General features: G+C 49.5%; 1 protein-coding gene across 11 annotated transcripts; it reads right to left on the reverse strand.

The window, feature by feature from the left end:
* Nucleotides 1-861: 861 nt before the first annotated feature.
* On the reverse strand, nt 862-16,648 carry ZNF34 (zinc finger protein 34). 11 transcript variants are annotated; one of them, XM_055287710.2, is made up of 7 exons: nt 16,583-16,648; nt 8,244-8,296; nt 7,926-8,018; nt 6,527-6,613; nt 6,126-6,252; nt 5,541-5,660; nt 862-2,351 (listed from the first exon to the last, which is right to left on the reverse strand). In XM_055287710.2, the coding sequence occupies exons 3-7, from the start codon at nt 8,001-8,003 to the stop codon at nt 1,012-1,014; spliced, it is 1,752 nt and encodes a 583-aa protein (XP_055143685.1). In that variant the 5' UTR covers nt 8,004-8,018; nt 8,244-8,296; nt 16,583-16,648; the 3' UTR covers nt 862-1,011. The 11 variants fall into 11 exon arrangements, with proteins under 11 accessions (XP_055143685.1, XP_055143682.1, XP_055143686.1 ...); XM_055287707.2 differs by lacking the exon at nt 16,583-16,648 and adding an exon at nt 10,131-12,708; XM_055287711.2 differs by lacking the exon at nt 7,926-8,018 and having other exon boundaries at nt 8,248-8,296; nt 16,583-16,640.
* Nucleotides 16,649-16,650: the final 2 nt, after the last annotated feature.

Below are 16,650 nucleotides of genomic sequence, written 5' to 3' on the forward strand. Positions count from 1 at the left end.
AATAGGCAAATTCAAAGAGACAGAAAATAGAATTGAGGTTACCAGCAGCGGGGAGAAGGGGGAAATGAAGAGTTATTATTTAATAGGTACAGAGTTTCTGTTTGGAGTAATAAAACAGTTCTGGAAATACACAGTGGTGATGGTTACACAACACCATGAATGTACTTAATGTCACTGAATTGTACACTTAAAAATGGTTAAAATTGTAAATTTCATGTTATGTTATTTCACCACAATAAAGGCAACTTCAACTCTATTGACATAAAAAGTATGAATGATATGTTTGTTTCATTTATTTTTTGAGACAGCATCTCGCTCTGTCACCCAGGCTGGAGTACAGTGGCACAATCTTGGCTCACTGCAACCTCCGCCTCCCAGGTTCAAGCAATGCTCCCGCCTCAGCCTCCTGAGTAGCTGGGATTACAGGCACCCGCCACCACACCTGGCTAATTTTTGTATTTTTAGTAGAGACGGGTTTTCACCATGTTGGCTAGGCTGGTCTCAAATTCCTGACCTCAAGTGATCCACCCACCTTGGCCTCTCAAAATGCTGGGATTACAGGCGTGAGCCACCACACCTGGCCAATGTTTTTAAATTTACAATATGTAAAAATGTTAAAATATGTGGTGTTATCTTCAGTGTGAATTTTCTGATATTGAGGAAATAGCAAAAGTGAAGATCCTAGGTGCTGAAATGACAAGCATTAGAGTATTTTCTTTTTAAAATGCTCTCCAGTATGTCTCAAAGAAAATATTCCTAAATCAGCAGCAACGAATTTTTTTTTCCAAGTGGGAGAGATTACAGAAGCTTCTTTTTTGCTCACTTTTCTCTCTCAATTTCTCTAAAATGAGCATGCACTGCTTTTGATTTAAGAAAAGAGGTTTGTTTAATGAGAAATGTCCTTTCACTCTGTGAAAACATCGTGTGGATAATAAATAAAGGGCAGTCAGGTGCCGGGGGCACATGCAGGAAGTGCTCAGCTGGACTCTGCCCTCAGACACTGCTCCACTGTTACACGGAAAAGTCCTCCCGGAGGTGAATCCGCTGATGCTGACACATGTTGGAACTGTGCCGGAAGGCCTTCCCACACTCACTGCACTTGTAGGGCTTCTCCCCGGTGTGGATCCTCCGGTGCTGAATCAAGTAAGTGCTCTGGCTGAAGGCTTTCTTGCAATCACTGCATTTGTAGGGTTTCTCTCCGTGGTGCAACCTCTGGTGGTGAATGAGTCTGGAACTGTTGTGGAAGGCCTTCCCGCACTCGCTGCACTTATAGGGCTTTTCTCCTGTGTGGATTCTCTGATGTTGGATGAGGTGTGTGCTCTGGCTGAAAACCTTGCCACAGTCATTGCATTCATAGGGCTTCTCTCCAGTGTGGCTTCTCTGATGTTCTACAAGTTTGGTTTTTTGAATGAAAGCTTTCTCACATTCATTACATTTATAGGGTTTCTCTCCAGTGTGAATTCTCTGATGTTGGATAAGGTTAGAACTTTGGGTAAAGCCTTTGCCACATTCCTTGCACTCAAATGGCTTCTCTCCAGTGTGAGTCCGACGATGTCGGATGAGGATGGAGCCATCACTGAAGGCTTTCCCACAGTCATTACATTTATAGGGTTTCTCTCCAGTGTGGATTCTCTGGTGATAAATCAGGGAAGAGTAGGCGCTAAAGTGTTTCCCACACTCCCCACATTTGTAGGGTTTCTCCCCAGTGTGAATCCTCTGGTGCTTCATGAGGTTGGGCCTTCGCGTGAATGTCTTCCCGCACTCGTCACACCGGTAGGGAATCTCTCCTGAGTGCATCCTTCGGTGATTGATGAACTCGCAGCTCTGGCTGAAGGCTTTCCCACACTCGTCACATTTGTAGGGCTTCTCTTCAGTGTGAAGCCGCTGATGCTTGACAAGGTTGGCACTGTACCTGAATGTTTTCCCACAGTAACTGCAATGATGCAATTTTTTCCCAGTAGGAATTTTCTCATCTTCTTTAACAACTAAGTTTGCACTGAAGATTTCCCCAGAGTCACAAACTGTATTTGTTTTTTTTGACCTGTGTACACGCTTATGGTTGTTGAGATATGATCTCTGTTCAAAACTTTGCTCACATATATCACATTTGTGAGGTCTCTGATCGGGAACAGGTCTTGACAGCAACCTGAGGCTTCCCCCAGACTCCCTGCTGCTCTCCCCGTTGGTCAGTGTGACTGCCCTGGGGCCTCTCTGCTCCACTAGCTTTTCCAGGCTCCCCTCAGACTTCCTGATGTGGTCACAGGCTTCTACTGGCTCAGATCCCTGGGGATCTTCCTCACCAAATGTCTCCTGTGAAGTCAACTCCTTGTACTCAGTTCTGGTCCCAAGAGCTGAAACAAAAAACCGAACATCTAAGGGTCACCTGCTCTGACTATGGAAGGCAGGCATGAGATGCTGCTGGCCACCTGTGGGGTACCAATTTGATCATCTCCAAAGTCCCAACAGCCTTGCAAAGATGAGAGCCTGGAGCTTAGAGGCTTACGCAGCTCACCGGGGGCCGCAGCAATATAGCCCTTCAAACATTCACTCCTTCCTTCCTTGATTTGACACTCACACAACAAACTTCTCCTGGGTGGCCACTCCCCAAGAATGGAGAGTGACAAGTACCCAAGTGGGGTCCTGCCACATGGCTGCTCAGAGACTGACACCAGCAGCCACACTCAGGATTGATTAGTCCTGGCCCCTACTTGCCAGCCGAGCCACCTGAGGCAACAACTCACCTACCTTTCTGAGCCTTGGTTTCTCCATCTGTGACCACATGGCACTCTCACGAGAACAAAACAGAGTAATACAACAGACTGACCATGAAGCACTCAGCCCAGTGCCCAGCACAGTGAGTTCCATGTGCAAGCACCTCATGACTGCCACTTTCATGACTGCTCCCTTCCTAGTCCTAAGGGGTCTACCCTTCCACCCCTTGCCTGGCTCTGCACTGCATAAGAACAGGTGCTGAGGCCGGGCGCGGTGGCTCAAGCCTGTAATCCCAGCACTTTGGGAGGCCGAGGCGGGCGGATCACGAGGTCAGGAGATCGAGACCATCCTGGCTAACACGGTGAAACCCCGTCTCTACTAAAAATACAAAAAATTAGCCGGGCGTGGTGGCGCACGCCTGTAGTCCCAGCTACTTGGAGAGGCTGAGGCAGGAGAATGGCATGAACCTGGGAGGCGGAGCTTGCAGTGAGCCGAGATCGCGCCACTGCACTCCAGCCTGGGCGACAGAGCAAGACTCTGTCTCAAAAAAAAAAAAAAAAAAAAAAAAAAAAGAACAGGTGCTGAACACCAATATCTGCCAAGATGTGCAGCAGACGGTGCTCACACACCACTACAGGAGCCTATGCTGGAGCTGCTGCTCTGGAAGACGGTTTGGCAACCTTACCTAAAGCTGATCTATGAACATGCTGACTCAGTGACTCTGCTCCCAGGTACACACGTGCCAGAAATGTATTCCGGGCACCAGAGAGATACACGCACAAGAGCGTCCACAGCAGTTCCTGTATAACCCCAAACCTGGACAACTGAATGTCCTCCACGAGTAGAAGGGAACATAAGTTGTGGTGTGTTCATACAGTAGAACAATGGCAACCAAACAGACCACACTGCTGCTCCACGAAACACAAGCAGCTCTCACAGTGTTCAGCAAAAGACGCCCTGTGTGAGTCTACACAGAAAAATCCAAAGGAGGAAGCAGCCTCTTGTGACAGAAGTCAGAAAGAAGACGCCTGTGGGGAGCAGTGGGAAATGGCAGAGGAGAGCCAGGGAGCTCCTGAGGAACTGAAACAGTCTGTATTAATCTGAAGGATGATTTTTCATTAAAATTCACTGAGTTGTAAACTTAGGGTTTGTCCTATTTCCATAGATATTTACATTCAAATAAGCAAATTTATAAAATAAGAAGTCCTTTGAGCCAGCAGTTCCTTCCTAGGACATCATCAGACACATGCAAAAAGGTGACCATCAGAGCAATCTTTTGGCCTGCACTTGCACTGAAGACATGACTGAGACTCACGCACACAGAAATGGAAACACATTCCGTGTCTGCACAGCAGAACACACTATCATTTCTGTTAAGAAGCAGTGTCGGCCAGGCACAGTGGCTCACGCCTGTAATCCCAGCACTTTGGGAGGCCAAGGCAGGCGGATCACAAGGTCAGGAGCTTGAGACCAGCCTGGCCAATATGGTGTAACCCCGTCTCTACTAAAAATACAAAAATTAACCAGGCATGGTGGCGCACACCTGTAGTCCCAGCTACTTGGGAGGCTGAGGCAGAAGAATTGCTTGAACCCAGGAGGCAGAGGTTGCAGTGAGCCGAGATCACACCACTGCACTCCAGCCTGGGCAACAGAGCAAGACTCTGTCTCAAAAAAAAAAAAAAAGAACGGCTCACACCTGTAATCCCAGCATTTTGGGAGGCCAAGGTGGGAGGACCGCTTGAGCCCAGGGGTTCGAGACCAGCCTGGGCAACACAGTGAAACCCTGTCTCTACTAAAAATACAAAAATTAGCCGGGCGTGGCGGCAGGCACCTGTAGTCCCAGCTACTCAGGAGGCTGAGGTAGTAGAATTGCTTGAAACCGGAGGTGGAGGTTGCAGTGAGCTGAGATTGCACCACTGCACTCTAGCCTGGGTGACAGAGCGAGATTCCATCTCAAAAAATAAAAAAAGAAGCAGCAGTGTCTGGGCCAGGTGCAGTGGCAGTGGCTAACACCTATAACTCCAGCACTTTGGAAGGCCAAGGCGAGAAGATCGCTTGAGCCTAGGAGTTCGAGACCAGCCTAGGCAACATAGTGAAACCTCATCTTTGTAAAAAATCAAAAAATTAGTGTGAGTGGCACATGACATGCCTGTGGTCCCAGCTACTCGGGAGGCTGAGATGGCAGGATCGCTTGAGTGCAGAAGGTCAAGGCTGCAGTGAGCCATGATCATACCACTACACTCCAGCCTGGGTGATAGAGGGCGACCCTGTATGAAAAAAAAAAAAAAAAAAGCAGTGTCGGTACATAACAGTGGAAAGGCCAGTGCTAGAAAAGGAATAGCAGAAATATACTACAACACAACTACGTCTGGGTAGTGAGATTCAGGGTGATGTGTAGTCTCTCACTTTTCCGCAGTGTATTAATTTGGAAGAAAGGGGAATTAAACGATAGCTCCACCACTAGGCCCTCATTGTCTGGCATCAGCTCTGGAGGGCAGGGTTCTGTGGGGTTCCGCAGACCCTAACCTCCCCTTACAGCACCCCTGTTCTGCACCTACTCACTCCCCTCTACACGGGACCTTGCCTGGAATGTCCATTCCTATTTTCCACAGCAATGCTGCCCTGGAGAGATTCTGCTCAATAATCTCCCCACCAAGGTGCCCAGACTGAGAGGGGTCACCTGGGCTTCAGCAAAGGCCACTGTCAGGCCTCCTGTGCTAGCCCCGATGCATCTTGCCCACGAACTCCTGATTCATTAACCAGACACCCTGGACCCCAGCAAATGCTCGTTCGGCGACTTGAGTTGGGGAGCAGATCCCCTCACGCACCTGGGCTGTTGACTCTCAGGTGCTCTTTCCCAGAGGTGCCCTGAACATCCAGGACCCAGGGCTCATCCCCTTGCTCCAACTGCGAGATCACTCCAGGCTTGGGGCCTGCAGGTCCTACTCCTGGGAAGGAGACACGGACTAGGGGTTGGTACCAAGGACACAGGGCAGCACCTAGTGCTGTCTCACCCTGGGGCTGCAGGGTAAGGGAGGCACAGGCAGAGGGGGTGATGGAAGCCTGGACACCCTCTGGAGGGCACTGAGATTGGGCTGGGGCAGTTCTGAGCATAAGGGAATGAGAGCTCAGGGGTTCCTTCCACTAGCAGGCGTGCAACTCCGCCCCCCCGGTGTCCCCTGCCCCACCAGGGAGGGGTCTGCCTGGGACCTGGGGCAAGAGGGAAGGGAAGGGCTGACTCAGGAAAGTCCCAGCACTAGCCTTCCCCTCATCTTCTCAGATCAGGTGCCTGCCTGGGATAAAGGTCATCACCTACTTCTGTGCCCAGGGGGTGAGGCCCCCAGCCCAGCCTCTGCTGAGCCCTTAGCCCCCAGGGCTCTGTTCCCAGAGCTGAGTCCTGGTGAGGGCCTTACCCAGTGAGACTAGGTTCCCGTAGGTCTCCAGCATCACGTCCCTGTAGAGGCCCCTCTGAGCAGGGCCCAGGCGGCCCCATTCCTCCCGGGAAAGGAACACAGCCACGTCCTCGAAGGTCACCTCGGCCTGGAATGACAGGGACTGCTGCAGCCCAGGTGTGGTCCAGAGTGGGCTGGTAGGGGCAGGGAGGCAGCAGAAGCACGCTAAAGGCGGCAGCACAGTGGGTTGCCTGACCCATCTGCCACCGAGCCAGCTAATACATCCCAAGGGGTGGCTGCATGCGGGTCTCAGGGCCACCCCTACCATCATGTCAGCACCCCAAACCAGAGACACCTGGCAGTGTTTGCCAAGGAAAGCCCTGGGTAAAGACTTCACTCCTCCCAGGAGGACAGACACTCACCTGGGGTGGGGCAGACAGGAACAAGGCCGCCATTGCCTGAGGGTTGGGCTTTCTGAGGGCAGTGAGCAGGAGCTGGTCACTCAGGTGCTGAGGGAAGAGAACACAACAAGCGGAGGCCCAGTCTGGCCCCTTCTTCCACAGCTCAGGCTACTTGGTGCTGCCATAAACAGCCCTGCCTGCGTCACTGGTCCACTCCCACCCATCCCAGTGGGGGTACTGCTAGCTGGCCTCCCGGGCACAGACTCTGCTCTTTGCCTGGGGCTGCCCTCTCCAGCTCCACCTCTTTTTTTTTTTTTTTTAATGACAGGATTTCTCTTAGTTGCCCAGGCTGGAGGACAGTGGCGTGATCTCGGTGCACTGCAGCCTCGACCTCCTGAGCTCAAGCAATTCTCTTACCTCAGCCTCCTGAGTAGCTGGGACTACAGGCACGCACCACCACTGTTGGTGGAAGAGCTGAGGCAGGACTAGCTTGTCTGTCATCATGTAAAAGAGTCTTGGAACATGTCCTGGGTCCAGGGTCCAAACCCCCTCATGGCCTTTGGAACACCAAGCTCTGTGCCAAAGGGTGGAAGGCTGCCCTGCTGCACCATAATCTAAGCCAAGGCGTAAAACCCCTTGTGGCTTGGATGGGATCCAGGGCTCAGTGTGTAAAACCCCTCGTGGCCTCTGGAATGTGCATAGACTTGTTGGTTCCTTGCTTCTTGCTCTCCCAGGCTCGTAAACATGTTCTCCGTTATCTCAGATAGCAGAGCATATTACATATGCGTCAAAGAAAATGCTAAACCGTCACAGCTACGCTTGATGCGCTGCTACCTTTCTATCCCCACGTCCTCATGTCCTCACCTGTCTACCCTCACGTCCGCACGTTCTCACCACCTGCTTCTTTGTTTGATCACCAATAAACAGTGTGGGTTCCCAGAGCTCGGGGCCTTTGCAGTCTCCATACTAGCGTTGGCCCTCTGGACCCACCTTATGTACTCTTAACCTGTCGTTTCTCATTCCTTTGACTCCGCCAGACTTCATAGCCCCCACGGCCTGGTGTTGGGTCTGATCACCCCAACAATCACACCTGGTTAATTTTTGTATTTTTTTGTACAGATGGGGTTTTGCCCAGGCTGGTCTTGAACTCTTGAGCTCAAGCAATCCTCTTGCCTCGGCCTCCCAAAGTGCTGGGATTAAAGGAGTGCACCAAAGTGCCCAGCCTCCAGTCACCTCTACTGCCTGCTGCCCTCAGGCCGTCTATCCCCCTCCCCTCCTCTGACATTCTAAGATGTCTCATTCAGGAGGAAAGAGACAATACTCATTCACTTTACATGGAAGAATGAAGACAAAATGTTAAGGGCTAAGGAAGAAAAGAAAATTAAAAATGATGGAAGGGGCCAAGCTCAGTGGTTCATACCTGTAATCCTAGCGCTTTGGGAGGCTGAGGCAGGAGGACGGCTTGAGCCCAGGAATTTGAGACAAGCCTGGGCAACATAGGGAGACCTTAATGCTACCAAAAATAAAATAAAATAAAATAAAATAAAATAAAATAAAATTAGCTGGCTATGATGGCACACACCTGTAGTCCCAGCTACTTGGGAGGCTGAGGTGGGAGGATCACCTGGGCCCAGGAAGTAGAGGCTGCAGTGAGCTGTGATTGTACCACTGCACTCCAGCCTGGGTGACAAAGCAAAACCCTGTCTCAAAATAAATAAGTGAAATAAGATTGACTCACCTACCAGAAGCATGAGACTCTCGGGTTAGATACATATGATGCCACTATTTGGCCTAAAATAAAATAACACAGAAAGGCTAAGTACTAGTAAATATTAGATCAAACACTTGTTAAAATAAAGCTGTGGTAATTATATACCTTTTATGTATCTTTAAAGCTTTTTATTTAAGCATATTTTAATTATAAAAGTTGACAAGTCCTGAGTACACAGTTCAATGGACCATCACGAATTGCACAAGCCCATGGAACCAGCACCACAGTCAAGAGAGAACAGAACCGGCCAGGTGCGGTGGTTCACGCCTGTAATCCCAGCACTTTGGGAGGCTGAGGCGGGTGGATCACCTGAGGTCAGGAGGTCGAGACCAGCCTGGCCAACATGGTGAAACCCCGTCTCTATTAAAATATAAAAATTAGCTGGGCATGGTGATTCATGCCTGTAATCCCAGCTACTTGGGAGGCTGAGGCAGGAGAATCGCTTGAACCTGGGAGGCGGAGGTTGCAGTGAGCTGAGATCATGCCATTGCACTCCAGCCTGGGGGACAAGAGCAAGACTTCACCTCCAAAAAAAAAAAAAAAAGAAAAGCAAAGCAAAGAAAGCGAAAATCACTAATAGGAATAAAAAAAACACTGCATATTACTGGCCGGGCGCGGTGGCTCACGCCTGTAATCCCAACACTTCGGGTGGCCAAGGCGGGCAGATCACGAGGTCAGGAGATCAAGACCATCCTGGCTAACGGTGAAACCCCGTGTCTACCGAAAATACAAAAAAAATTAGCCGGGCGTGGTGGTGGGCGCCTGTAGTCCCAGCTACTCGGGAGGCTGAGGCAGGAGAATAGTGTGAACCCAGGAGGTGGAGCTTGCAGTGAGCCAAGATCACGCCACTGCACTCCAGCCTGGGCAACAGAGTGAGACTCTGTCTCGAAAAAAAATAAAAATAAAAATAAAAGGTCGGGCGCGGTGGCTCACGCTTGTAACCCCAGCACTTTGGGAGGTCGAGGCGGGCGGATCACGAGGTCAGGAGATCGAGACCATGGTGAAACCCCGTCTCTACTAAAAATACAAAAAAATTAGCCGGGCGTGGTGGCGGGCGCCTGTAGTCCCAGCTACTCGGAGAGGCTGAGGCAGGAGAATGGCGTGAACCCGGCAGGCGGAGCTTGCAGTGAGCCGAGATTGCGCCACTGCACTCCAGCCTGGGTGACAGAGCAAGACTCCGTCTCAAAAAAAAATAAAAATAAAACACTGCATATTACCAAAAGTCCACCAAAAAGCTGTAATAATTACAAACAGGTATGGATCTACCAAAGAGGAACTGGTAAATCCTCCTCTGGAATGAGATTTCTTTTTTTTTAAAACGGAGTCTCGCTCTGTTGCCCAGGCTGGAGAGCAGTGGCGCCATCTCGGCTCACTGCAAGCTCCGCCTCCCGGGTTCACGCCATTCTCCTGCCTCAGCCTCCCGAGTAGCTGGGACCACAGGTGCGTTTAATTTTTTTTGTATTTTCAGTAGAGACGGGGTTTCACCATGCTAGCCAGGATGGTCTTGATCTCCTGACCTTGTGATCTGCCCGCCTCGGCCTCCCAAAGTGCTGGGATTACAGGCGGGAGCCACTGCGACCAGTCGAGATTTTTAACATACTTCCCTCAGAAACAAGTCAGTCAAGTAAACAATCTCATGCTTAAAACAGAGAACACACATTTTTTTCAACATACTGAACATTACCAAAAAAAAAAAAAGCAACAGAGAAAGTTTCAACAAATCCCAAAAGAATATATCATTTGGCAAAACAATTTCTGTCGATATTGTTGTTATATTAGAAATATATGAAAAGTTACCCTCTCTCCAGAAAAATATAGAAATGGAAACTAAAGTGGAAATAGAACCAAGCCTACCTAAAGAAAATTGTGCATCCTTAATAGACTCATTTTAACAGGAAAGACTGGAATAAATAATCTAAGTATTCAGCAATAAATCAAATGCAGGCAGTGGCTCATGCCTATAATCCCAGCACTTTGGGAGGCCGAGGCGGGTGGATCACTTGAGGTCAGGAGTTCGAGACCAGCCTGGCCAACATGGTGAAATCCCATCTCTACTAAAAAATACACAACTTGGGGCTGGGCACAGTGGCTCACGCCTGTAATCCCAGCACTTTGGGAGGCTGAGGCAGGTGGATCACGAGGTCAAGAGATCGAGACCATCCTGGCCAACTTGGTGAAACCCTGTCTCTACTAAAAATACAAAAATTAGCTGGGCGTGGTGGCAGGCACCTGTAATCTCAGCTACTCAGGAGGCTGAGGCAGGAGAATCACTGGAAACCAGGAGGCAGAGTTTGCAGTGAGCCGAGATCACGCCACTGCACTCCAGCCTGGCCAGAGTGAGACTCCGACTCAAAAACAAAAAAACAAAACTTAGCCGGGCATGGTGGCATGAACCTGTAATCCCAGTAACTTGGGAGGCTGGAGCGGGAGCATCACTTGAATTCGGGAGGTGGAGGTTGCAGTGAGTTGAGATTACATCACTGCACATTCCAGTCTGGGTGACACAGTGAGACTCTGTTCAAAAACAAAAAACAAAAGAAATCAGATGCAGAATAAGAAAGTAACTCAAGGAGGGCTGGGCACGGTGACTCACGCCTGTAATCCCAGCACTTTGGGAGGCTGAGGCGGGCAGATCATGAGGTCAGGAGTTCGAGACCAGGCTGACCAACACAGTGAAACCCCATGTCTACTAAAAATACAAAAAATTAGCTGGGCGCCTGTCATCCCAGCTACTCGGGAAGCTGAGGCAGGAGAATTGCGTGAACCCGGGAGGCGGAGGTAGCAGTGAGCGGAGATCGAGCCATTGAACTCCAGCCCTGGCGACAGTGCAAGACTCAGGAATGAAGGAAGGAAGGAATTCAAGGAAAGAATATGAAAGAAAATAAAACACAATTTAAAGAAACAGACAACAATCTCCATGGTCATTCTTTGAAAATGCTAATAAAGTACACAAACACCTGGCAAATCCAAAAAAGGGAAGGAAAAAAGATGGAAAAGGGGCTGTGCACGGTGGCTCATGCCTGTAATCCCAGCACTTTGGAAGTCCAGGGCAGGTGGATCTCTTGAGCCCAGGAGTTCAAGACCAGCCTGTGCAACATGGCAAAACCCCTCTCTACAAAAAATACAAAAATTAGCCAGGCATGGTGGCATGTGCTTGTAATCCCAGCTACTTGGGAGGCTGAGGTGGGAGGATCGCTTGAGCCCAGGAGGCAGAAGCTGCAGTGAGTCAAGATCATGCCACTGCACTCCAGCTGGGGTGACAGAGACAGAGCCAGAGCCTATCTCAAAAAAAAGAAAATAGATGGAAAAGTAGAAAAGGAAATGCTATCAAGAACCAAAAGGAAGGAGTGTATATTTAGGGCAATTTGAATCTATGCTCCCAGGTTATAAAAAAAAAACAAACCATTTTAAATAGATTTAAAAAAAAAAATAGCAAAAGGCCAGGTGTGGTTGGCTCACGCCTGTAATCCCCATACTTTGGGAGGCCAAGGCGGGAAGATCGAGAGCCCAGGAGTTCCAGCTCAGCCTGGGCAATATAGTGAGACCCTGTCTCTACAAAAAATAAAAAAAATTAGCAGGGCTTGGTGGCACATGCCTGTAGTCCCAGCTACTTGGGAGGCTGAGGTGGGAGGATCACTTGACCCCGGGAGGCATAGCAATAGTTATCAGAGTGTGGCTCAGGGACCCTGGGGTTCCATGCATTCAAGTTTGTGTTCACAACACTAAGAGAACACATTAGAAGAACTTGTAGTAGATTCAGTGACAAGAGAGGGATGTTCCCTCTCCCTGCTGCTATTCAACATCCTAGCCAATGCAATAAGTCACAGAAAAAAGAAATATAAGCTACAAAGATCAAAAGAAAAAAGACAAAAATCATCATTCTTTCAGAATGATAAAAATAATCTACATAGAAAATCCAAGAGTTATCAATCCACTGTTGGAATGACAGGAGTTCAACAGCATTGCCATATACAAGGTCATTACAGAATAATTAATACCACTCCTATGTGTTAGCAATCAGCAACCGAAAACTGACCATTCACAATAGCTACAAAAACTATACAGTACATTAAGTCTTAAAAAAAGATATGTAGGCCGAGCCCGGTGGCTCATGCCTGTAATCCCAGCACTTTGGGAGGCCAAGGCTGGTGGATCACAAGGTCAGGAGATCGAGACCATCCTGGCTAACACAGTGAAACTCTGTCTCTACTAAAAATACAAAAAAAATAGCCGGGTGTGGTGGTGGGCGCCTGTAGTCCCAGCTACTCAGGAGGCTGAGGCAGGAGAATGGCGTGAACCCGGGAGGCGGAGCTTGCAGTGAGCCAAGATCATGCCACTGCACTCCAGCCTGGGCGACAGAGCAAGACTCCGTCTCAAAAACAAACAAACAAAAAAACAAAACAAAACAAAAAAAGATACGTATGTAATGAACAACATTACAAAACTTCATTGAAGTACCTTAGAAAGGTCTGTGGAGAAACAGACAATGTTTCTAAATAGGGGCTCAATAACATAAAGGTATCAATTCTCCCCAAGTTAAATTTATTTTGTGCAATTATAATAAACATTTGGTATCTGACCAAAATGACTCCAAATATCACATGAAATAGCAATGATCTAAGATTAGCCAAGGCAGTGTGGCTGGGCACGGTGGCTCACGCCTGTAATCCCAGCACTTTGGGAGGCCCAGGATGGCGGATCACGAGGTCAGGAGATCGAGACCATCCTGGCTAACACGGTGAAACCTCGTCTCTACTAAAAATATAAAATATACAGGCGCCTGTAGTCCCAGCTACTCGGGAGGCTGAGGCAGGAGAATGGCTGTGAACCCAGGAGGCGGAGGTTACAGTGAGCTGAGATCACACCACGGCACTCTGTCGTGGGTGACAGAGCGAGACTACCTCTCCAAAAAAAAAAAAAAAAAATTAGTTAAGGCGATATCAAAAAAAGAACCAAAGGAGGCAAGGGTGTGCCCTATTAGATATCGAGACTTAGGCTATGGTAATGGAAAGTGAAGTTTAAGTATAGGAAAAAAGATAATGGAAGACATCTATGCATATGTTAATATACCTGCAATATTAATGGCAATGAAGAAGGACAATCAATGGTATTGGCACCACTGGTTTTCCATTGGAAAATAAAATTAGTTCCCTGTCTTCTATGGTACACAAACATATTTCAGAAAGGTTGAAGACCTAAATGTTTAAAAAAAAAAAAAAGGTCGGGCACAGTGATTCACGCCTGTAATCCCAGCACTTTGGGAGGCCGAGGTGAGTGGATCACAAGGTCAGGAGTTCAAGAGCAGCCTAGCCAAGATGGTGAAACCCTGTCTCTACTAAAAATACAAAAATTAGCTGGGCGTGGTGGCGGGCACCTGCAATCCCAGCTACTCAGGAGGCTGAGGTAGGAGAATCGCTTGAACTCAGGAGGCGGAGCTTGCAGTGAGCCAAGATCGCGCCACTGCACTCCAGCCTGGGCAACAGAGCAAGACTCTGTCTCAAAAAAATAAATAAAAATAAAAATAAATAAATGATAAAAGCCTATAAAGATCGTGTGATTCCAGGGCCGGGCGCGGTGGCTCACGCTTGTAATCCCAGCACTTTGGGAGGCCGAGGCGGGCAGATCACGAGGTCAGGAGATCGAGACCACAGTGAAACCCCGTCTCTACTAAAAAATACAAAAAATTAGCCGGGCGTGGTGGCGGGCGCCTGTAGTCCCAGCTACTCGCAGAGGCTGAGACAGGAGAATGGCGTGAACGCGGGAGGCGGAGCTTGCAGTGAGCCGAGATTGCGCCACTGCACTCCAGCCTGGGCGACACAGCAAGACTCCGTCTCAAAAAAAAAAAAGATTGTGTGATTCCATCAAAAAGGAAAAAAGGCCAGGCATGGTGGCTCACTCACACCTGTAATCTCAGTACTTTGGGAGGCCGAGGTGGGCAGATTGCTTGAGCTCAAGAGTAGGAAACCAGCCTGGGTAACATTGTGAAACCCCAGCTCTACAAAAATTGGCCGACATGGTGGTGTGAGCCTGTGGTTCCAGGCAAAACCTCAGGTGGCTGAGGTAGAAGGATCGTTTGAGAGTGGGAGATGGAGGCTGCAGTGAGCCAAGATTGTGTCACTGCACTCCAGCCTGAGCAAGACCCTGGCTAAAAACAAAACAAAAAAAAAAAAAAAGAAAAAAGAAAAAGGATTCTGTACAAGACACCACAAAATTAAAAGGCAAGCAGACAAGCTGCAGAGTGAAAGACGATATTTGCAGACATGTAACAAAGTATAAATATACAGAATATATTTAAAAAATTTTTCAATAAGAAAAATGTCACAATTTTTAATAAATGAACACAGGATATGACCTGGCAAACCCTGTAGTCCCAGCTACTCAGAAGGCTGAGCAGGAGGATCACTTGAACCTAGGAGTTGTGGGCTGTAGTGTGCTATGCCAATTGAGTGTCCCCACTAAGTTCGGCATCAATATGGTGACATCCGGGGAGCAGGGGACCACCATGTTGCCTAAGGAGGGGTGAACCAGCTCAGGTGGGAAACAGGGCAGGTCAAAACTCCCGTGCTGATCAGTAGTGGGATCACACCTGTGAGTGGCCAGTGCACTCTAGCCTGGGCAACATAGTGAGACCCCCATCTCTAATTTTTTAATTTAAAAAGAATGTAAAGTAAAACAAGACTCTCCCCACAGATTGGGGAAATATAAAATACTTCATCATACCAAATGTTGAGGACACTGTAAACTGGTACAGTCACTCTAGAAATATGTCTGGCCATACCTGGTAGAACTGAAACCCTGCAAAACTCTCAGTGGGGAAACGTATGTACTCTATGGAGAGTCTTGCTAATGCACACAAGAAGAAACACAAGAATGTTACCATGTGCCTGTGTAGAAGAAGAAAAAACTTCAGCGTCTATCAGCAAAGTCACAGTGGTGGAAAGTAATGTCAAGGAGATAGAGCACAGTTATAAGGCTGAGAAAAACTGTCAGGTATAGAATATCCACAGTATAATACATCCGTAGATTTTTTTTTTTTTTTGAGACGAAGTCTCGCTCTGTTGCCCAGGCTGGAGTGCAGTGGCGCAATCTCGACTCACTGCAAGCTCCGCCTCCCGAGTTCACGCCATTCTCCTACCTCAGCCTTCTGAGTAGCTGGGACTACAGGCGCCCGCCACCACGCCCGGCCAGTTTTTTTGTATTTTTTAGTAGAGACGGGGTTTCACTGTGTTAGCGAGGATGGTCTCAATCTCCGGACCTCGTGATCCCCCCGCCTTGGCCTCCCAAAGTGCTGGGATTGCAGGCGTGAGCCACCGTGCTCGGCCATACATATGAAGATTTTTAAGAGACAAAAACAATATTAGATATGTAGAGATATAAGAAAACGAGGCCGGGCGCAGCGGCTCACGCCTGTAATCCCAGCACTTTGGGAGGCTGGGGCGGGCGGATCACTTGAGGTCAGGAGTTCGAGACCAGCCTTGCCAACATGGTTAAAGCCCATCTCTACTAAAAATACAAAAATTAGCCGGGCGTGGTGGTGGGTGCCTGTAATCCCAGCTACTCGGGAGGCTGAGACAGGAGAATCCCTTGAACCCGGGAGGCAGAAGGTGCATTGAGCCGAGATCGCGCCATTGCACTCCAGCCTGGGGGACAGAGCGAGACTCCGTCTCAGAAAAAGAGAGAGAGAAAGAAAAGGAAGAGAGAAAAGAAAATAAAATAAAGAAAAAAGAAAGAAGAGAAATAAAAATCTGATTGCCTGGCTGCGGGGAGAAAAGCCTTGGAGCGCCAGAAGCGAAGTGGGTGGGGCGGAGGGAAGGCACAAGCAGAGGGAGAAGCACTGGAGGAGCGCGGACGCTAAGGGCGGGAGGGGCGGCCTCCGCAGAGGGCTGGGAGGACCGCGAGACGCACGAGCCCCGCCCCCTGAAAAGCTGACAGAAGAGGGGCGTGGGAGTGAGCCGGGATGGGAGGCCTCCGGCCGCTGGGACCAAGGGGTCTGGAGTGCACCGGGACGCAGAAGCACAATGTGCGGCAGGAGTCCAGGGGGCCCCGCGTGGGGCAAGGGAGCTGTGAGGGGCTCGAGGGCGGAAGGAGCCCCTGAGCGACCCCAGGGCTGGCAGAGGGCGGCGAGGCGCAGTCCGTACTCCGGGCCTTGTCCGGGGGTCCCAGGAACAGGAAGTGCCGCTGATGGCGGGACGGACCCAGGCCTGGAGCACCGCGAGAGGACCGGGCACGGGGGCAGCGCGCAGGGGAGGGTCTGCGCCGGGAGGGTCTGTGCCCCGCGCGCCCGCCCCCGCCGGACTCACACTCACCTCAGCGCCGCCGAGCAGCACGGCAGCCCAACCTCGCCCGTTCGGCCCTCCCGCCCCGCCAATCGGAA

The sequence above is a fragment of the Symphalangus syndactylus genome, chromosome 7 (genome assembly GCF_028878055.3).
Source record: "Symphalangus syndactylus isolate Jambi chromosome 7, NHGRI_mSymSyn1-v2.1_pri, whole genome shotgun sequence".
Taxonomy (NCBI): Eukaryota; Metazoa; Chordata; class Mammalia; order Primates; family Hylobatidae; genus Symphalangus; species Symphalangus syndactylus.

Coding starts and splice junctions, on each gene's coding strand:
- ZNF34 (XM_055287710.2), bottom strand. CDS start 8,003: ATGTTGCCCAGGCTTGTCTCAAATTCCTGGGCTCAAGCCGTCCTCCTG. Junction 6,253..6,526: donor TCCTGTCTGCCCCACCCCAG/GTGAGTGTCTGT, acceptor CTGTCATTCCAG/GCCGAGGTGACCTTCGAGGA. Junction 2,352..5,540: donor CCTGAGAGTCAACAGCCCAG/GTGCGTGAGGGG, acceptor TTTTTGTTTCAG/CTCTTGGGACCAGAACTGAG.